Below are 22605 nucleotides of genomic sequence, written 5' to 3' on the forward strand. Positions count from 1 at the left end.
CAGAGAGAAGGAGAATTCATGGCCACTTGTACGCAAAAGACTGGACCCAGGGAGCAAGACTGGAGAAAGCCATCCCTGAGGCGTAGGCCTGGAGGAGAAAAGCCCCTGCCACTATCAGAAAGGCAGGAAGCCTTGCCACCCCTCTCCCTAGAGAACAAAAGCCTTAAGTTTCTGAGGAAGGTCAGCAAACCCTGTCAAGCCCATGGCCCTGCATCTGGGGGAGGGAAAAAATTAAAACCTTCTGCTCCTGGGGTAGGGGCAGGAAACCAACCTGGGCCTACTACCTGAGAGGTCTCTGACTGCTTGCGGAGGGGTAGGACCACTGAGAAGGCCCATCCTTGAGACACAGGAACCCAGGGCCTACTTAAGAGTGGGGTTGGACCCTCCCTTTGGCCCTCTACCACCAGACAAGCGAGCGCTAAATAACAAGCAAAAGCAGTCTCCTGCTTGGAGAGAGGAACACGAGCGTGGAGATAAACGCTTGTGAAGTGCAGGAGCATGGGGAAGGCTGCACCCCGAGGACAGAGCAGGAACACAGAGAAAAACGCTCTGGCACCCCAGCAAGAACCAACTATATGCTGTCCCCAAGAGATGGACTTGAAATACAAAGCTATAAAGAGGTTGAAAGTAAAAGGATAGAAAGAGACTATGCAAACAGCAAGCATAAGAATCTATATTAAAATCAGACAAGACAGGGGCACCTGGGTGGCTCAGATGGTTAAGCATCTGCCTTCGGCTCAGGTCATGATCCCAGGGTCCTGGGATCGAGCCCCACATCGGGCTCCTGGCTCGGCAGGGAGCCTGCTTCTCCTTCTCCCTCTGCTTCTCTCTCTGCTCATGCTCTCTCTCTCTCTGTATCTCTGTGTCTCAAATGAATAAATAAAATCTTTAAAAAAAATTCAGATAAGACAGATATCAAGACAAGAAGTTTTGTTCAAGGCACAGGGAGACAAGTCAAAATAATATAAGGATCAACACATCAGGTAGATATAAAAATTCTAGGTGTTTATGTACCTGATAGTAAAACTTCAAAACACATGCAGCAAAAACTGACAGAACTAAAGGGAGAAATAAACAGATCCACAGTCATGACTGGGGATGTTAACACGCTGCTCTCGATAACTGGTAGAACAAAGAGACAAACAATAGTACAGAAATGATCTGAGTTATACTACCAACCACCTTAACTTAATTGATATTTATAGAACACTATTCCTCAAAACTGCAGAATACACATTTTTTTCTAAGTGCACACATAACATTCACCAAGATAGAATATAGGATGGGACATAAAACAAGTTTCTTTCTTTTTTTTTTTTTAAGATTTTATTTATTTATTTGAGAGAGAGAAAGCATGAGAGGGGGGAGGGTCAGAGAGAGAAGCAGACTCCCTGCCGAGCAGCGAGCCCGATGCGGGACTCGATCCTGGGACTCCAGGATCATGACCTGAGCTGAAGGCAGTCGCTTAACCAACTGAGCCACCCAGGCGCCCCAAACAAGTTTCAATAGATGTCAGAAGAATGAAATCTTACAGGTTATGTTATTTGATCACAACAGAATTAAAGTAGAAATAATAAGTATAAAACATCTAGAAGATCTCCATATATTTGGAAACGAAGCATTTCACTTATCTAAACAATGCATGAGTAAAAAAAGAAACCACAAGAATTTAAAAAGTTTAAAAGAATAAAAATAAACACACAAATCGTAATTTGTAGGATGCAGCTAAAACAGTGCTTAGAGAAAAAGTTATAGCTTTATATGCTTATATTAAAGAATAAAAAGGTCTAAATCAATGATTTACAATTACACTATTTAGGACACTAGAAAGAGAGGAACAAATTAAACTCATGTGAGTAGGACAGAAATCAAGTTAGGAGCAGAAATCAATGAGATGGGAATACAGATAGGTAGAGAAATCTAATGAAACCAGCAGTTAGTTTAGTTTTTTCAATAAAAGACACAAGTGACCAATTTCAAGAATCAAAGAGGGACCCATAATACATCTATGGTCCACTGATTATTGACAAGGGTGAGAAGACCATTCAATGGGGGAAAGAGCAGTCTTTCTGATCAATGGTGGAGGAAACTGCATATCCACATATAAAAGAATGAAGGTGGACCCTGTCTCACACCACATATAAAGATAAACTCAAAATGGATCAAAGATCTGAATGTCAAAGCTAAAATGATAAAACTCTTAGGAAGAAAACACTTGAGGAGTTCGGCTGTACCAACTGCTTGCCTTAGAAGCAATGTAAGCAGAGTACCTTAAAAGTTGCCTACATTTCAGACTTGAGTAGAGCTCAGTTGGTGGCGTTTATAGAAGTCAAATAGTACATGGCTACTGGAAAAATATGCTAACATAAAACATGAAGGAAAAACACATTAAATTTGTCCCATGGACTTTACATCTGCTGTTCCCATAGGCTAGAACATTTCCCACTTCACTCTTCTCTCACACTTCACCTCACTACACTCACAAAACCACTCTCTTGAGAACCTTCCTTGATCCCAAATATTAGGTTAAACTGCCCCCGTCATATACTTCATAGCACTGTGAGTTTATTCCTAACACTATGCATGCTTATATTGAGACCACTTGTCCTGTACCAGTCTTCCCTAGGGGTGACAAGCTCCAAAAAGCAAGAGGCCCGATCTTTCTTTGCACAGCTGTGTACCTAGTATGCAGCATAGAGTCTGGCACATGGTATTAAATAAATATCTGTGACTGAATGGATGGACTCCTGCCTTGGTCTGCACTCTCTCCACTTCCCCCACCCTGAGAACTCCTGAGCCCACATATCTGTAATGGGGAATTATAGGGCTGGCCTTCAGGCTAGAGCAGATTGCATCCCACCCTCCCATCTGTGCCCCTGAGGAAATAGGAAGAGAAGCAGAAGAGTCACCTTGTTGTAGGCCAGGCTAAGGTACCTCAGCTCTGGAAAGGGCGGGGCCAGCGTCTGGTTCCTGGCCTTCAGTGACTTCACGGGAAGAATCTCGAATATGGGAGGAAGTGCACATACCTTGGTTGCCTTAGAAGGAAAAAAGGTCTATTGTCAAAGTGTCCTGATGATAAGAAGCTGAATGATGTCAAGGACCAAGAGACCCTTCCTATGAAGGGTAATGGAAAGAAGTGACCATTCTAGAAAGGCTTGGCCAAAAGAGACATCTAGGGTCATAACGGGAGATGTTACCAAAGGCCCAGAGTTCTGGTTCCAAGTTCTCTGAGGTCACATGATGTGCTAATTCTCCGTCACCCAAAGTTCAGGTTTCAAGTGCTCTGATACCGATAATATAGCAGTGATGTAGACATCAGAAGTTCTCTGCCCCCACCTCCCACTTTCTGCCCTACAGCTTATCCTGAAATGGCCGTTCTCTACAGTTGGGCTAAAATTTCTCCAGAAGGCAAAAGGACAGTGCTTGCATTTTATTTTATTTTTTTTAAAAGATTTTTAAATTTTTAAGTCATCTTCACACCCAACATGGGGATTGAACTCACAACCCTGAGATCAAGGGCCCCAGCACACTCTTCCGACTGAGCGGGTGCTTGCATTTTAAAGGGGACTTTTCCTAGTGGGGAGATGGAGAGCACGAGCGACCTGAGCCTTGAGTACCTGGTCTGATGGGCTGGCTAACATCCTACAATGGAGGCTCTTCATTCCAGGATAAATCAATAGCTAAGTCCTGGATGACTTCAAGCAGGCCTTCAGGCCTGAATGTGACCTGGTACACCCGTGTCACTTGTAGGGTCGTGGTTTTTCAGCACAACCCAGTCTGCCTCAGGATCAACATGTTTAATTAAGCAGAAAATAGAAGGTACTGGGTTAATCATGCCTGACTCGGTTCACTCACTGATTCCTTGAGTTAGATGGGACTAGAGGAAATTACAGGGTGAGATGCTGGGCTAATAACTGGGTTCAAATGAACTAGATTCTGTTCTAAGCTCCATTCATTGCTGTGTAATCTTGAGCAAGTCACTTAAATTTCACTTGTTCATTCAGTGAACAGTAGCGGAGTGCCTACTCAGAGCCAAGTATCTTGTGCCCTCCTAGGGTCCAACTTGTACACCCACACAAGTGGGACAGGTGAGTCATGGGTGAGAGTAAAACAAAAACCAGTGATGGTGCTTGCGCATGTCTGTGACTCTCCCCTCCAGGTGATCCAAATGCAATGTGCCAGAGGCCACAGGGGAAAGCGGTGGCAGTCTGGTAAGGCATTCTCCTCCACCGTGCAATTCCCTATCTGGAGCATGGCTGTGTGACCTGAAGGGGGCAAGTCAGACTGCCGCACAGAAAAGAAAGAGCCAGAGAGTGAGGCTCAGGGGTATCTAGCACTGTCCAGGGGCTTGAGTGTCCTGCCCTGAAGGCATGAGGGATACACACCTGACTTCTACAGAAAGAGGCCACTATAAGTCTCCACCATCTAACACACTGTCTACATGCTCAGATGCCAGAGCGCTGGGATCTGAGCACTGAACAACCTACCAATTATCTTTGACTTTTGTGGCCGACTGTTTAACGGCCCACAGGCCCCTCTATGCCGTATGTATGCCCTTCGGCAGTGTGACCTTGGTGCTCCTCTCATTCAGAGGTGGAGTCTGTACCTCTATGCCCTCGAACCTAGACTGGCTGTTGTATAATAAAGAATTTGTCTGGTCTCTGTCCCAGGTTTTTGGCATTGAGCTTCCAAAACTCTTGGAACTTCCTGAGTGATAGGAATGTCTTTGTTATTCATGAGCCCTGGGTTCACACTTAAGTTTATGCTAATGAGACAACTCAGGATGAGGGCTGGCTACACCTGAAAGACAACCCCACTATTAGAGAGTTGGGGTTTTGAGCCAGCCTGACCTCTGGGCTAGAGATTAAGTTCAGTCCTGTGGCCAGTGGTTCAGTCAGTCATGCCTATGTAATGAAACTCCAAAAAAACGCTCCGGACACTGAGGCTTGAGTGAGTTTCCTGATTGGTGAATACATCAGATGTGCTGGGAGGGTGACACACCCAGATTCCACAGTGAGAGGGCACAAAAGCTCTGCATTTGGGACCTTCCTGGACCTCACATTATTTATCTTTTCCATCGGCTGGTCCTGATTTGTACCCTTTATAGTAAAACTGTGATTATAAGGATAGTGCTTTCCCGAGTTCTATGAGTTCTAGTAAATTACTGAGCCTGAGAAGGTTGTGTGAACTCCAATATTTATAGCCAGTTTGTCGTAAGTGCTGATAGCTTGGGGCCCCCCAAACTTGCAGCTAGCGTCTGAAGTGAGGGCAGTCTTTTTGGGAAATGTGCCCTTCACCTGTGGGGTCTGGGCTATCTACAGGTAGCTAGCATCAGAATTGTACTGCCCTATCATACTTAATACTTGCTTTGACCAACAGAATGTGGCAGAAGGGCCACCATTTGAGTTCCAGAGCCTTGCAATTCACTCTTGCCCTCTTGGAACCCTAAGGGCACCATGCTGTAAAGAAGTCCATAATAAAAAGACTCCGTATAGATGCCAAGCCATACCAGCTATCCATGAACTCAGGCCCTAGCGAACCAGCCAGCTGCATGAATGAGCCCCGGCAAAACCAGTGGAACACCTAACCAGCCCAAATAATTGTGAGAAATAATAAATTGCTATTGTTTTAAGTCTGTAATTCTTGGGTGGGTTTGTCAGGTGGCAATAATTAATTGATATAATTTCTCACCCAGCTTTATCCGTGGGGAGGGAGTGTACTGAGCTTCCTCTCAAGGATGCAGGTTGGCTAAACGTGTACCTATACTTCTTATTGTAAATGAATAAATCAATAGTGCATCAGTCCTTGTGAGCTTGGTTAGTAAGCATCTAACCCTGAAAGAAAAACCAATTTGTCTGTCCAGACAAAAATCAAGCATCTAAACCTGTGACGCCAAGGATCAGACCCTAGATGGTGGTATATTTGGCAAGGATGAGTGTAGCTTTTGGGGGCCCTTACTAGGGAGCTCCAAGGTTCCATCTTGGTGGCTGCCTCACTTCAATGCCAGCCTGATCACTTAAGGCAGCAACCATTCCAACTGCACACATCTGAGAACAGCAAAAGCGAGCTTGTGGGCTGTGTGAGGTCAGGGACCTGACTCTCTAGTCCACCACTGTATGTTCATAGGCCAGCACAGTGCCAGGCACATGGTAGGTACTCGGTAAATATCTGTTCAATGAACGGGCTTCTTCAGTGTGATATATATAAATGCCTCTCATAGCTTCATTAGCTTACTTTTGTTTTTTAAAATGAATGTTCTAACTTAAGGACACAAATATAAAATAGGCAGTTCCTACCTCTGAGGTTGAAAATCCAGGGTAAGATGAGAACACAACCTCTGAAACAAAAGAGAAACAGAATAAAGTTTGATGAGTGCACTGACTGCCCCCAGAGAGGCTGGGGTCTGGGTCTCCCATCCACTGTGTACAGGAGGGTGACCCCTAGCGGGGTTCTCACTGGTCCTCATCTCTAACTCTAACTGGGAGGAGGAGTTGGCTGTGATACCTGTCAGGTGGTGAGTGGCACTTAGAATAAAATCAAAACTCCTTGGCCAGGCCTCTGAGGTCCTGCCTGATCTGGCTCCCACCTAACTTCTCCAATCTTATCTCATGCCACCCTGTCCTTCACTCACTACATTTCAGCCACATTGACCTTCCTTCTGACTTTGCAACATGCAAGCTCTTTTAGCCTCAGTACTACTGGGTGGACAGACAGTACTGATCAGAGAAGGCAAACCAACTGTCTTAGAAGAGAGAAATGTATATAAAAGATTTTTTGTCAAATGATTTGAAAATACTCTTTGTTATGCGAGTAGAAATAGAATATATTAAGACAGTGAATTCAGGAGAGATACTAAGAATAACCAGCAGCACAGTATAGTAAGGAGGAGGTTGTGGAGTGATTTCATTCTTGGCATCATCGGAATGAGATGAGCCAATAAACATCTGAGTTCAACCATAAATCAAAGCATCTTCTTGGACTGGATCCAAGTAGTGCAGGCACTACTCACCATTGCCCTGGCTAATAGGTTATATTAGTGATATTATACTTCCACACGTTAATGATATACTGATAAAAGTTACATGTTAATGATATTAACATGTTAATTATACTGATAAAAGTTACATGAAAACGATATTATGTTAATGATATTATACGTCCACATGTTAATGATATTATACTGATAAAAGTTACATGAAAATGAAGTAAACAGTAAGAGCGATGGAGCATCACATGGCCCAAATAACTTCTCCTACAACATGCGTCTGGAAAGGATTGGAGGATGGGTTTGTACAAGGAACAAAGTAGGAGTTAGCAAGAGGATGGGCCATGGTTGCAAGTGTGGCTGCTAAAGAGTGATCCCGTGGGGAGACAGGCCCCACATCTAGGAAGATGAGCCATGTATACTCTGCCTGAATGTATATCATCTCCCTATAATCTCAGGTTAGAAAGGTTATTGGGTACAAGTTCAAAATTTCTATGTACTAGCAACAAACAAGTGGAAATGTAATACAAAAAAGCATCACCATTGACAATAGCATTGAAAAAGACCAAATACTTAAGAACAAATCTAACGCAAGACCTCACCACTGAAGACTACAAAGCACTGATGAGAACAATTTTAAAAGACCTAAAACATGGTGGGATATATTATTTTAATGAATTAGAAAACTCAATATTGTAGTAAAGATGTCAATTCTCTCCAAATTAGTCTATAGGATCAATATAATTCTTTTATCTTTTATTTTTATTTTTTTAGAGAGAATGAGTGAGCGGGGGAGGGGAAGAGGGGCAGAGGACAAGGGAGAGAGAGAATCTTAAGCAGGCTCCACACCCAGCACAGAGCCCAATCTCACAACCCTGAGATCATAACCTAAGCCAAAATCAAGAGTCAGACACTTAACTGACTGAGCCACACAGGTACCCCTGATCAATGCAGTTCTAATCAAAATCCCAGCAGGACTTTGTGTGGAAATTGACAAGCTGATTCTAAAATTTATATACAAATGCAAAGGCTTTATAATAGCTATAGCAATTTTTAAGAACAACAATGCAGCTAAGGAACTTCACTATCAGTTCTCAAAATGTGTTACAAAGCTACAGTAATTTCTTTCTTTTTTTTTTAGAGAGAGAGTGCATGCGCACGATCAGGGTGGGGGGAGGGGCAGAGGGAGAGGGAGAGAGAGAATCCCAAGCAGGCTCATGCCCAGCACAGAGCCCCATGGGGGGCTCGATCTCACGACCCTGAGATCATGACCTGAGCCGAAATCAAAAATTGGATGCTCAACCTACTGAACCACTCAAGCACCCCTAAAGCTACAATAATTTAGACACATACAGAACCCACCTTACCATAATACCTCACTTACAACTCAGTGGGGAAAAGGATATAGTCTTTTCAACAAGTGGTATTGAGTCAATTAGATACCCATATAAAAAAGTAAACTTTGACTCTACTTCACATCATACACAAAACTTCTAGGTAGATCATAGATCAAAATGTAAAAACTAAAATAAGCTTCCAGAAGAAAATATAGGAAAATATCTTCTTGGCTTGAAGCAGACCAAAAATACCTGAACAGGAAATAAAAAGCACTAACCATAAAAAATTGAACTGAACTTTTATTCATCAAAATCAAGAACTTTTATTCATCAAAATTCATCATTAAGAACACGAGAAAGCAAGCTACAGACTGTGTAAAGATTTTTGTAATATACAGATCTACAAAGGACTTGTACCTAGCATATATAAAGAACTCAAGCGAATCAACAAGAAAAGGACATATAACTAATTTAAATATAGGCAAAAGACTTGAATAGGTACTTCCAAAAGAGGATATCAAAGTGAGCAATAAACATATGGAAGGTACTTAAGATCATTAGTCACTTAAGAAATGCAAATTAAAACCAGAATGAGAAACCACTACACACCTACCCTAAACAGGTAGTATTAAAAAGACTGACATTACCAGAGAGAGCCTAAAAGTAACATAGACCAGAAAGGAACACAGACAATATACAGTAACAGTCACCTTACAGGTAATGCAATGGCACTAAATTCATATCTTTCAATAGTTACTCTGAATGTAAACGGCCTGAATGTCCCAATCAAAAGATACAGGCTATCAGATTGGATAAAAAAAACAAGACCCATCGATATGCTGTCTGCAAGAGACTCATTTTAGACCCAAAGACACCCCCAGATTGAAAGTGAGGGGGTGGAAAACCATTTACTATGCTAATGGGACACCAAAAGAAAGCTGGAGTGGCAATCCTTATATCAGACAAATTAGATTTTAAACCAAAGACTGTAATAAAAGATGAGGAAGGACACTATATCCTACTTAAAGGGTCTATCCAACAAGAAGATCTAACAATTGTTTGTTTTTTTTTTAAGATACTCAGATGTTCTTTTTTTTTTTTAATGTTTTATTTATTTATTCATGAGAGTCAGAGAGACAGAGAGAGAGAGAGAGGCAGAGGCAGAGGGAGAAGCAGGCTCCCCATCTAGCAGGGAGCCCGATGCGGGACTCGATCCCAGGACCCCGGGACCATGACCCGAGCTGAAGGCAGACACCCAACCATCTGAGCCACCCAGGCGCCCGAAGATCTAACAATTGTAAATATCTATGCCCCTAACATGGGAGCAGCCGATTATATAACCCAATTAATAACAAAAGCAAAGAAACACATCGACAACAATACAATAATAGTGGGGGACTTTAACACCCCCCTCACTGAAATGGACAGATCATCTAAGCAAAAGATCAACAAGGAAATAAAGACTTTAAATGACACACTGGATCAAATGGACTTCATAGATATATTCAGAACATTCCATCCCAAAGCAACAGAATACACATTCTTCTCTAGTGCCCATGGAACATTCTCCAGAATAGATCACATCCTAGGTCACAAATCAGGTCCCAACCGGTACCAAAAGATTGGGATCATTCCCTGCATATTTTCAGACAATGCTTTGAAACTAGAACTCAATCACAAGAGGAAAGTTGGAAAGAACTCAAATACATGGAGGCTAAAGAGCATCCTACTAAAGAATGAATGGGTCAACCAGGAAATTAAAGAAGAATTTTAAAAATTCATGGAAACAAATGAAAATGAAAACACAACTGTTCAAAATCTTTGGGATCCAGCAAAAGCAGTCCTAAGAGGAAAGTACATAGCAATCCAAGCCTTTCTCAAGAAACAAGAAAGGTCTCAAATCCACAACCTAACCCTACACCTAAAGGAGCTGGAGAAAGAACAGCAAATAAAGCCTAAACCCAGCAGGAGAAGAGAAATAATAAAGATCAGAGCAGAAATCAATGAAATAGAAACCAAAAGAACAGTAGAACAGATCAACGAAACTAGGAGCTGGTTCTTTGAAAGAATTAACAAGATTGATAAACCCCTGGCCAGACTATCAAAAAGAAAAGAGAAAGGATCCAAATAAATAAAATCATGAATGAAAGAGGAGCGATCACAACCAACACCAAAGAAATACAAACAATTATAAGAACATATTATGAGCAACTCTATGCCAGCAAATTAGATAATCTGGAAGAAATGGATGCATTCCTAGAGATGCATCAAATACCAAAACTGAATCAGGAAGAAATAGAAAACCTGAACAGACTTATAACCACTAAGGAAATTGAAGCCGTAACCAAAAATCTCCCAACAAACAAAAGCCCAGGGCCAGATGGCTTCCCAGGGGAATTCTACCAAACATTTAAAGAAGAATTAATACCTATTCTTCTGAAACTGTTCCAAAAAATAGAAATGGAAGGAAAACTTCCAAACTCATTTTATGAGGCCACCATTACCTTGATCCCAAAACAAGACAAAGACCCCATCAAAAAGGAGAATTACAGACCAATATCCTTGATGAATATGGATACAAAAATTCTCACCAAAATACTAACCAATAGGATCCAACAGTACATTAAAAGGATTATTCACCACGACCAAGGGGGATTTATACCTGGGCTGCAAGGTTGGTTCAACATCCGCAAATCAATCAATGTGATACAATACATTAATAAAAGAAAGAACAATGGGGCGCCTGGGTGGCTCAGATGGTTAAGCGTCTGCCTTCGGCTCAGGTCATGATCCCAGGGTCCTGGGATCGAGCCCCACATCGGGCTCCTGGCTCAGCAGGGAGCCTGCTTCTCCCTCTCCCTCTGCCTCTCTCCCTGCTCATGCTCTCTCTCTCCCTCTCTGTATCTCTGTGTCTCAAATGAATAAATAAAATCTTAAAAAAAATAAAAATAAAAATAAAAATAAAAGAAAGAACAAGAACCATATGATCCTCTCAATAGATGCAGAAAAAGCATTTGACAAAGTACAGCATCCTTTCTTGATCAAAACTCTTCAGAGTATAGGGATAGAGGGTACATACCTCAATATCATAAAAGCCATCTATGAAAAACCCACAGCGAGTATCATTCTCAATGGGGAAAAACTGAGAGCTTTCCCCCTAAGGTCAAGAACACGACAGGGATGTCCACTATCACCACTGCTATTCAACATAGTATTAGAAGTCCTAGCCACAGCAATCAGACAACAAAAAGAAATAAAAGGCATCCAGATCGGCAAAGAAGAAGTCAAACTCTCACTCTTTGCAGATGATATGATACTTTATGGGGAAAACCCAAAAGACTCCACCCAAAACTGCTAGGACTCATACAGGAATTCAAGCTCTATTACAAAGCTGTAATCACGGGCGCCTGGGTGGCTCAGTTGGTTAAGCGACTGCCTTCGGCTCAGGTCATGATCCTGGAGTCCCTGGATCGAGTCCCACATCGGGCTCCCTGCTCGGCAGGGAGTCTGCTTCTCCCTCTGACCCTCCCCCCTCTCATGTGCTCTCTCTCATTCTCTCAAATAAATAAATAAAATCTTTAAAAACAAAAAACAAAAAAACAAAACTGTCATCATCAAGACAGTATGGTACTGGCACAAAAACAGACACATAGATCAATGGAACAGAACAGAGAGCCCAGAAATGGACCCTCAACTCTATGGTCAACTAATCTTCGACAAAGCAGGAAAGAATGTCCAATGGAAAAAAGACAGTCTCCTCAACAAATGGTGTTGGAAAAACTGGACAGCCACATGCAGAAGAATGAAACTGGACCATTTCCTTACACCACACACAAAAAGAGACTCAAAATGGTTGAAAGACCTAAATGTGAGACAGGAGTCTGTCAAAATCCTAAAGGAGAACACAGGCAGCAACCTCTTCGACCTCAGCCGCAGCAACTTCTTCCTAGAAACATCGCCAAAAGCAAGGGAAGCAAGGGCAAAAATGAACTACTGGGACTTCATCAAGATAAAAAGCTTTTGCACAGCAAAAGAAACAGTCAACAAAACCAAAAGACAACCGACAGAATGGGAGAAGATATTTGCAAATGACATATCAGATAAATGGCTAGTATCCACAGTCTATACACACACACACACACACACACACACACACACACACACACACACACACAATGGAATATTATGCAGCCATCAAAAGGAATGAAATCTTGCCATTTCCAGCGACGTGGATGGAACTGGAGGGTATTATGCTGAGCGAAATAAGTCAGTCAGAGAAAGACATGTATCATATGATCTCACTGTATGAGGAATTCTTAATCTCAGGAAACAAACTGAGGGTTGCTGGAGTGGTGGGGGGTGGGAGGGATGGGGTGGCTGGGTGATGACATTGGGGAGGGTATGTGCTATGGTGCTGTGAATTGTGTAAGACTGTTGAATCACAGACCTGTACCTCTGAAACAAATAATACATTATATGTTAAAAAAAAAAAAAGATAGCAGGAAGGGAAGAATGAAGGGGGGGAAGTCAGAGGGGGAGACGAACCATGAGAGACTATGGACTCTGAGAAACAAACTGAGGGTTCTAGAGGGGAGGGGAGTGGGGGGATGGGTTAGCCTCGTGATGGGTATTAAAGAGGGCACGTTCTGCAAGGAGCACTGGGTGTTATACGCAAACAATGAATCATGGAACACTACATCAAAAACTAATGATGTATGGTGATTAACATAACATAATAATAATAAAAAAAAGACTGACATTACCAAGTGTTTATGAGGATATGGAACAAATGGAAATGAAATCTCTTACATTAATATGGGGATCAAAACTGTACAACTGCACTGGAAAAATACTTGGCAGTTTTTACTAATGTTAAACATACTTTTATACTCTATGACACAACAATTCCATTCCTGGGTATATACCCAATAGAAACGAGTGCTTAAGTCCACCAAAAGAGGTAAAAGAATATTCATAGTAGCTTTATCCATAATAGCCTCAAACTAAAAATAACCAAAATGTCTATCAACAGTAAGAAGGATAAACAACTTGGAATACATAAGAGAAATGAAAAATAGTGAACTACCAATATATGCAACAACATGAATGAATCGGACAGACATAATGTTGAGTGAAATAAATCTGACAAAAAAGAGCACATGCTGTATAGTTCAGTATTCATAAATTTCAAATCAGGCAAAACCTATAGCTGGTGATAGAAGTCAGAGTGGTGATTATTCTTGGAGGAGGTACTAATCAGGAGGATACCACATGGGATGCTGGAAATGTTCTACATTGTAATATGGGTAGTGGTTAGAAGGATGTATGTATGTATGTAACAATTCAAGCTGTACACAATATTTCTATATTTTTACTTTATGTTGGTTATTTCTCAATTTAAAATAAATATTAAGAAAATAGTAATAGATAACTAGATCAGTAAAGCAGAATATATAATCCAGAAATATACTCATGTAATAGAGATTTTGGTTTATAATAAAGGTGACATTCCTTTCCTTTTCTGCCTCTAAAGTTGCCATTTGGATACAGTTCTTGGCACCATGGTAGTCATCTTGAGACCTCAGTGGGAACCAGCCTACAAGGACAAGCAAGCAGGCCAAGGATGGCAGAAAAGAGGATGCAAAGAACCTGACTCCCTTGAGAATATCAATGCACCCCAGAATTAGCCATCTCTGGAAAGTCTTACTTCTGAGTTTCTTGTTATTTGAGATTTTTAAAAATCTACTTTTAATTGGATTTTAAAAGTATCTTAACAGAGAATCAGTTAGGAAGTCATTGAAATCATTCATGGGGGATCTCCACCTTTCCAGGCCAAGCAGCTTCAGCGCAGCAGCTCCTCAGGGAGCTACAGACCTTCAGAATAAGCTCTCGGAAGCTTATTCCCACCATGGGGCTTGAGTCTCTGGAACAAGGGGCATCACTCACCTGTCCGGTCAACATCCTTTTTCATGGGCAGTACAGTATAATCTGGTTGCTCGTCTGAGACCTCAAACATCCATGGCTTGGGCTGTCTCATGGAATGGGGCTCTTTCTGGGGACTCCCCCTGCCTCCAACCCAGTCCCCTGACCCGTCTCGGAGCTGAAACTGCTGTAGGTACGGGATCCGGAAAATCCTGTTTTGGTCCAGGCTTAACTTCTTCAGTCTTCAATTAAGGAAAGGGAATACAGAATCACAGCAATAATGATACCTCAGTGGCATTTACCAAACAACTTTAGGGAAAAAACATGGATTCAGGCTTGGACACTTACTCTTCTGGTGTGACCTTTAGCCAGTGACTTACCCTCTCTGGGCCTCAATATCCCTATCTCTAAAATGGGGATAATATTCATTAACCTTTCAAGGTTCCTATGAAGATTAATAAGACAATGTAAATGGCCCACCACAAAGTAGTATTCAGTAAATGGTAGCTGAATCCAAAGTAAATTTTCCAGGGATCTAAAGCTTAACCATATAAATGCCAGCATTTTCATTACTTTAATCAAATAGGTAGAATTCAGCAGTTAACCTTATCTTTCTGATTCCATTTTTTTTTTTTTTTTTTTCTGTCCCCTCTATCAGGGGTCAGGAGCCTATCTCTGGTAATATCTCCTTTTACCCTCCTTTCTCTTTGCCACTTCTAATCCAGTCACTTGATCAGAAATGTCCTACTGATGCCCCACTTTTATGGCTGAGCTAAAGCTCAGAGGGGAGAAGTTAATCACCCATGGCCACACAGCAGAGATAAGTGGTGGAGCTGGGATTTAAACCCAGGCCTTCTGGATTCCAGAGCAGCACTAGGGTGTGGGCCAGGCTGGGGGTGGTAGGGGGCCCTGCAGAGAGGAGATGGTGGCTTTACCTTCTGAGCCCGGCCAGGCTGGCAAAGCAATTGGGGCTGGAGAGCTTGTTGTCATCCAGCATCAGTGTCTCCAGCGCTGGGAACCTCAGGATGTACCTCCTGCTTGTCAGTGACGTCACAGATGCTTCCCTGCGAGTGCAAGGATCCTGGGTAATGAGCAAGGGCAGGGGACAAACTCCACCATCCCCAGGAAGTAGGAATGGGGATAGGAATAGAGATGGAGGACAGGGAATCAATCAAGAGGCATAACCAGCTTGGGAACTTCTCTAGTGCCCCTGAGACGTCCCTGCAGAGAGGGACCAGAAGGTCCCTCCCCAACTGATCCCTTCCCTGAATCCCACTCATACATCAGTCTTCTGTATGGAGAAAGGCTGCACACATTCACAGATGGACTCAGTGAGACTGGGTTGGGGCAGGATGGGGGGCACTAGTAATGCTCATGGAAAATACCAGAATGAATGAGGCATGACCAAGTTGAGGGAAAACATTCTGCAGAAAGAATACTGCACAATTTTGGGTCAGGTCAGACTCCTGGGTATGCTGCATCACCCCAAGGACTGGTAACCATAGGAGCATCAGGAGGCAGAGCCCTTGGCAGGGACCACAGCTTTGATTCATGTAGGGTAAGGTAGGCTGGCCACAGTGAGGTTCTCCTCTAAAGAGACTTAATAAAATGCACACATCAGTAAGGAGTTGAGAATTCTCTTTTAAAACTCAAACTCTCTGGGGAGTCCCAGAAACACCTGACAGTGGAATTTAATGGGCTGAGATCCTGAATCACACAGGTGGGGCAGGAAGTGGTGGCATTTTAGGTACTACCATTAACGTGGCCTCATTTATGTGCCCAGGTGGATGAGACCTAGGTAATTCTTTATTTTTTTCAACCTTTTTTTTTTTTTAAGATTTTGTGTTTTTAAGTAATCTCTACACCCAATACGGGGCTCGAACCTACAACCCCAAGATCAAGAGTCATATGCTCTACCAGTTGAGCCAGTCAGGCGCCCCTAGGTAATTCTTTTTAAGTACACAAAGGCAGATGACTCAAATCATGTTTTCATTCCTCCCTCCAACTCTCTCCCCTCCATACACCCAAATAAACACTCAACACACTCAACCGAGAAGGAAACAAGAAGCCTTTAGTTCATGGTATTTGAAGGTCACAGATGATTCTTTTTCTCTCTTGAAAGGACCAACTTTCATGCACTAAATTTTTAATTTCTACCTGAGAGCAATTACAGGAGGGTGCACAGCAGCTCTGCTGATTTATAATTAATTGACCAATCTTTTTACTCCAGTCAGATATGAAAGAGCTAAAAAATAAGCCTTCAAAAAATTCCTCTTATACCCGATAATGGAGAAGCTGGCTCTGTCCTGTCTCTTGTGACAAGTTACAGTGGTTTGCCTTTTAAAAGTTTCACCCTAATTATAACATATAAAAAACTTCATTTTGTCTCTAAAACTGATGTCTTAAAATAGGGGGGCAGTCAATAGGTGGGTAAGGAGGACAAGATGCAAGGCTTCAGAGGAAAGCATCAGGCTCTCCCACTGGGTCCTTCCCAGGGCAGTTTTGGGAGAAGAGCTCTTTGAAGCAGCAGGAGTCTATTAGTATGGAGAGGCTGAGGTTTCCAGGTGTTCAGAGTGGTGCTATTTTTATCATACCTTCTCTTGGCAAAAGGAATTAATACCATTTAAAAATGACGGATTTGACTAATTTGTTTAGAAGCTAAGAGTATGCCCCAGTGACTGGATTCAGGAATGGGAACTGGTGTGCCGTATTAGAAGAAGCTTGGGAATGCGGGTCAGCAGCCCTGGGCTCTGGTTCTGGTGCTGCTGCTGCTTGGCTTGCTGGGTGACTTCTAGCTGGTGTTGAGCATCTCTGGTCCTGGTCAGTTCCTCTATCTACACGATGAAAGAGGATTTCTTTTATTTTACATTGTAAGACTTTGCATGAGGCTAAAAATATTGCTGACCAGGCTAGACAAAGAGCTGCAGTAAAACAGATGAAATTTAGCAAGCTCTAATGTCCATGAAAATGTTAGGTCAGCTTCTGTGATAAGATATAGAAAACCCACCATGTAAAATAGAATGAGGGAGACGGACGTAGCTTCCCAACTCACTTGTGTAAAAGAAGATTTATGATGTGGCTGCTAAAAAAGCTGGCACTCCTTTAGGTGACATTTTGAGGAAAACAGTGGTTAGAAAAAAGAAGGTAACCATCCCCCTCTGCTCTAGGCAGGTCAAGCCTGAGAGGGGGGACCTGTGCCGTCCAAGGGGGGACAGGGAATAGGCCTCATGGGAGACCCAAAGTCTCAGATGCCGATCCAAACAAGTAATAGGGCAGGCTGATGATGGAGTAGGTCAGATATGATCCCCCTAACTCACTCAGACATAATCATGTGATCTATCCAGAAATGGAGACACAAATAGTTCAGAATAGATGAGGTATGTGGTGAAATGGAAAAAAGTGAAGAGAAAAGAGGATGCAGAAGCAGGCAGAGTCAGGTCATGAAAAGCCCTGTGATCAATGTTAATGGTGTTTATCTTTAGAACTCCGGGAAGCTGCTGAAGGACTTTAAGCAGGGCAGTGATAGAATCAGAGGTGCCTTTTAGAAACATCCCTCTGGCTGATGGTAAAGAGGGTGTGTTGGGAGGTGATAAAGAGATAGAAAAATGTGACAGGTCCTTAGCTGTATCCCAAGTAGCAGGGGCTGTGTTGATGTGCTACAGCCAGACTAAACAGGAGGGAACAGAAAGGGCCAAGTTTGAGAAACATTTAGGAAGCACAATTCATAGCCTCTGGTGACTGAATGGATGTACAGGGTGAGGGAGGGAAGAATACAGGCTGATGCCCACATTTCTCACTTGGACAACTGCACAGTTGATGGAGAGTAGCTCCCGTCACTGAGGCCAGGGACACAGGAGGAAGAGATCTCGGCATGGGCATGTGTGTGATGACTTTGGTATGATTAGGTAAAATATATGGGCTCATAGTTTAGAAGATGGATGTGAAGTAGAGATATAAAGAAGACTTGGGAAAAGATGAAACCATGAAGAAAGATTATAAAAATTAAGAAAAACAGTGGGTTGAGAGTGGACAACTAAGGACTATCAACATTGAAGAGGCTGCAGAAGAAGAGGAATCCACAGAGCATTTTGAGTGTGGACACACAAGTGGGAAGAGAATGATAGTAATACTTGTTTGGAGCCTCACAGCTTTCAAAGCACAATTATTTCAATTGATACTCTGATGTAAGTAGGAGTACATTTATTCTCCCCATTTTATATATAAGGAAATAGAAATACCTAGTGGTGGAGCCTTGCCCTACTTTATGCAACAAGGCTTCCCACTGAAAACAACTAAAATGATGAATAAAACCTAAAAAGAAAAAAGATTCATTTAAAAACATGTAAGAGATGTGAAGACAGTAAAGCAGTAGTATGCCAAAATCTAAAAATCCAGAGACAGAAACCAAGCATAAGAAGCCACATTTGCCTTTCAGACACTTGCTGATCTTGTTGAAACAGCATGTAATTGGAGACCCCCTACACGAATGTAAGATCCTAAAGAGATATACACTCAGGAGAGCGAGAACTAGCACTAAACCCATGCTCCTCATCCCACAGCTAGGGGAAAACTACCTTGGAATGAAAAGAAGGAAAGGGGGAGGGCAGACTGGTCCTCTTGCAAAATTGTAGCCCAAATTTGTATCATCTGAGTGGCTCAGAGAATATCCAGCTAGTTTAGTTTAGTTTAAAATGGTTCCATACTGAGTGCCCCTAGGCACCTGGCCAAAATAAATGGAAAGGTTTATGGTATTGCAGACTAAATAATGTGGGCCAACTCTCCCTTGAGTATATGCTAGAAAATCCAGACAAAATATATATATTAAAAACAATTTTCTTTAAGGCATCTGGGAACTAACAAGCTGTGAGAAATTAGGGGGCTAAGATTTAGAAAAAGAAGGAAATCAAAGGGGATCTTGCAACATTTGGGGTGTCTTTTCCCCTAGGGCTACCTGCTAACTCCAGAAGTGGCAGAGAGGCTGAGATGCTGAGCAGAGATTCTGACAACCTTGCTAGTCTAGGGGCCAAGAGTCCAGGGTGCACCAGAGAAGGGGATTCCTGATAAACTTGCTTTAAGTTAGGGCAATGAAGGACTAAATCCTAGGGGGAGGTGTGACCTAGAAACAGTGTGGTCCTTGCAGGGACTGAAGACTAGCTTCAAATAATTATGTGTGAACCATACAATCAAAAAAAAAAAAAAAAAAATCTAGAGCTGGTGGGAATAAAAATGATTTGAGTTGCCCAAAGGGAGAGTCACAGCCTCTCACTCAGTTTCCTATTTACATTTAAATTAAAAACAATTAAACTTAAATAAAAGTAAAAATTCAGTTCTTCAGTCACATTGATCATATTTCAAGTGCTTAATATGACTGATGGCTACCATATTGGACAATGCAGATATAGAACACTGCCAACATTGCAGAAAATTCTATCAGACAGTCCTAAACCAGGCCTTTCAAGGATTACTAGACAATATCTGCAAATCGGTGCTAATGTCTGGGGATATGAAAGGTATGGTGGTCTATCACTCAAAGTAGGGGATTATGGAAGAATGGAAATTTAGCCTGTGAATGAACCCAGTGAAGTCATCAACCTACTTTGTGGTTACCTCCCCGGTTCCTGAATGTATAATTAGAATAGACATATTAAGCAACTGACAGAAGAACCACCTTTGTTTACTAACCAACAAAGTGAGGGCTATTATAGAAGGAAGGAACAAATTGAAGCCCCAGGAAATCTGCTTCTAGAACAGTAAACCTACAGTTATTCTGCATCCCTGAGGTAACTACAGAGACTACTGCCATCACTAAAGATAAGAAAGGTAAAAGGATATTGAGTCTTATGATATTCCTGCTTAACTTGTTTATTTGGCTTGTGTAGAAGACAGATCATGAAGAATGACTACAGATTACTGCAGACTCAATCAAGTGGTGACTCCAATTTCAGCTGCTGCCCCACATGTGGACTCTTCTTACTACAGTTCATTAACACAGCCCCTGGCACTTGGGATACAGCTAAGGACCCATCAAATGTTTCTTTCTCTTTATCGATGAACAAGAACTGTCAGGAGCAGTCTGCTTTTGCCTGACAGGGACAACAGTACATCTTTGCCCTCTTCTCTCAGGGCCACATCAACTCTTTCAGCCTATCATAATCTATTACACATCTATTGCCAATCTGTTTTGGTATTCCACAGAACCTGATGTTGATTGGACCTGATGGGCAGGAAGTTGCAAATACTCTAGATGATTTAGTAAGATGCATGTGTTTCAAAGAATGGAGGGAAACCCCACAAAAATTCAAGGAACTACCACCTTATTAATTTTCTTGATGTCCAGGTATCTGGGAGCATGCTGGGATATACCTCCAATGTGAAAGACATAGTCCTTTACCTTGCACCACCTCTTACTTAAGAAAAAGGCACAAAGCTTTGTTGGCCTTTTTGGATTTGGGAAGTGATGCATAAAACATTTCTGCTGTTCTGATCTATTTACTGAGTATCCCATGAGGATGCCAGTTTTGTGTGGGGCCCAGAGCAAGACAAGGTTTTGCAACAGGTCCAACTGCAGTGCAAGTTGCTCTCTGGACATTATGTCATTGGGCAATGGCATTGGGCAATATGACTCAGCAGGTCCAACTGTGCTCTAAATGTCTAAGGCAAATAGGTGTGCTGTATAGTACGGGGTTACCATACATCCTGGTTTTCAAGGACATTCTGGGTTTTCACCTGTTATCCCAAAATAATTAATAGTGTTCCTTTTCCCTCTCAAGTTTGTCCTGGTTAGATGGATAGGTTACATGGTCTCTCTATGAATAGAGCCTTTTATAGGCCCCAATTGCAGAATTATTTTTTAAGTTTTTTTTTAATACCCCACGTGGGGCTCGAACTCATGACCCCAAGATCTAGAGTCAAACATTCGTCCAACTGAGCCAGCCAGACGCCCCTGCAGAATAATTTCTGAGCAAAGTTATGCCCTATTCTTTTTTTATTTGAGAGAGAGAGAGCATGAACGGGGGAGGAGCAGAGGGAGAGGGAGAGGGACAAGCAGACTCCCTGCCGAGTGGGGAGCCCGACGTAGGGCTTCATCCCAGGACCCCGAGATCATGATCTGGGCTGAAGGCAGACACTTAACCAACCGAGTCACCCAGGCACCCCAAAGTTATGCCCTATTCTGTGGATAACTATTTTCCTTTTGAAAAATAGTTTATGGCTTACTACCCTATGTTGGTGAAGACTGAACAGCTGATCACAGGAACATGAAGTGACCATGTGACCTGAGCGGCTCATCATGAACTGAAGGTGCAGCAGAATTCCCTCATCAAGTGAAAGCAGTATGTGAGATCCAGCTCAAGCAAGTCTGGGAAAATTGTGTGAATGAATATGGCTCAGATTCCTATGATGCCTACTCCTGCTGTACTGTTACCTCTCCATCAATGCACAACTAAGGTTCTATGAGCAGCTGATGTAGGAGAAAACCCCCTGGGTTAACGAATGATTGTGCATGATATGCTGACACTAAAGATAGACTATTACAGTATTACTTTATACGGGGGTGACTCTGAAAGACAAGGGAAGAGAAATCCTCCCAATCAGTAAAACTTAGAGCAATATATCTGACTGTCTATTTGTTTGGTTTATGCTGATTCATGGGCAGTGGTGATGGTTAAACTGCTGACAGGGAAGTCTAAGGGGAAATTATGTGATTGAACCTCTCAGAATGGATAAAGAGTATGAGGATTATTTGCATCCCATGTGAATGCTTCCCAAAGGCTATCCACTTTAGAGGTGGACAAGATGACCCATTCCATGAAGTCAGTTGGCCTCTCTCCTCGGATACCCTAGTGCTTGCAAAATGGCCTTAGCACAAGCATGGAGGCTACACACATCCCCTGACTAAAGCAGATCTGGCTACCACCCCTGCTGAGTACCCAAACTGCCAATAGCAGAGGCCAATGTTGAGCCCCTAACATGGCACCATTTCTGAAAGAATTAGCCATCCATCTAGTTAGTGGGAGGATGACTATAGTGAGCACCTTCCTTCATAAGAGGAGCAGTGATTTTTTTTTTTTTTTTTTGCTTACCAGAATAAACACGTATTTTGGATATGGATTTACATTCCCTGATATTCTGCAGCATCACCATCTGGGGACTTACAGAATGTCTTATTCTTTATCCTAGTAACTCACATAACATTGCTGCGAACCATGGAACACATTTGATAGCAAATAAGTGTGATAATGAGCCCATAAACATGGAATTCACTTTTTTTTTTTTTTTTTACCATGTACCCCATCATGTAGAAGTAGCTGATCTAACAGAAAGGTAAAGTTGTTTTTTAACAACTTATTTATTACACCAGTT

At 42.2% G+C, this 22605-nt stretch overlaps 1 protein-coding gene across 2 annotated transcripts in view; it reads right to left on the reverse strand.

Moving 5' to 3' along the window:
* The window catches only part of XRRA1 (X-ray radiation resistance associated 1), a 62348-nt gene that overhangs the window by 12608 nt on the left and 27135 nt on the right, over positions 1 to 22605 (reverse strand). The window contains exons 9-12 of one of the 2 annotated variants that reach the window (XM_036082784.2): positions 15180 to 15308; positions 14269 to 14486; positions 6297 to 6337; positions 2910 to 3035 (exon numbers count right to left, since the gene is read on the reverse strand). In XM_036082784.2, coding sequence (XP_035938677.2) covers positions 2910 to 3035; positions 6297 to 6337; positions 14269 to 14486; positions 15180 to 15308 — 514 coding nt within the window. Of the gene's footprint in view, positions 1 to 2909; positions 3036 to 6296; positions 6338 to 14268; positions 14487 to 15179; positions 15309 to 22605 lie in introns of those variants that run through there. The other variant, XM_078058552.1, reaches the window with a different exon arrangement.

This window comes from Halichoerus grypus, chromosome 11 (genome assembly GCF_964656455.1).
Source record: "Halichoerus grypus chromosome 11, mHalGry1.hap1.1, whole genome shotgun sequence".
NCBI lineage: Eukaryota > Metazoa > Chordata > Mammalia > Carnivora > Phocidae > Halichoerus > Halichoerus grypus.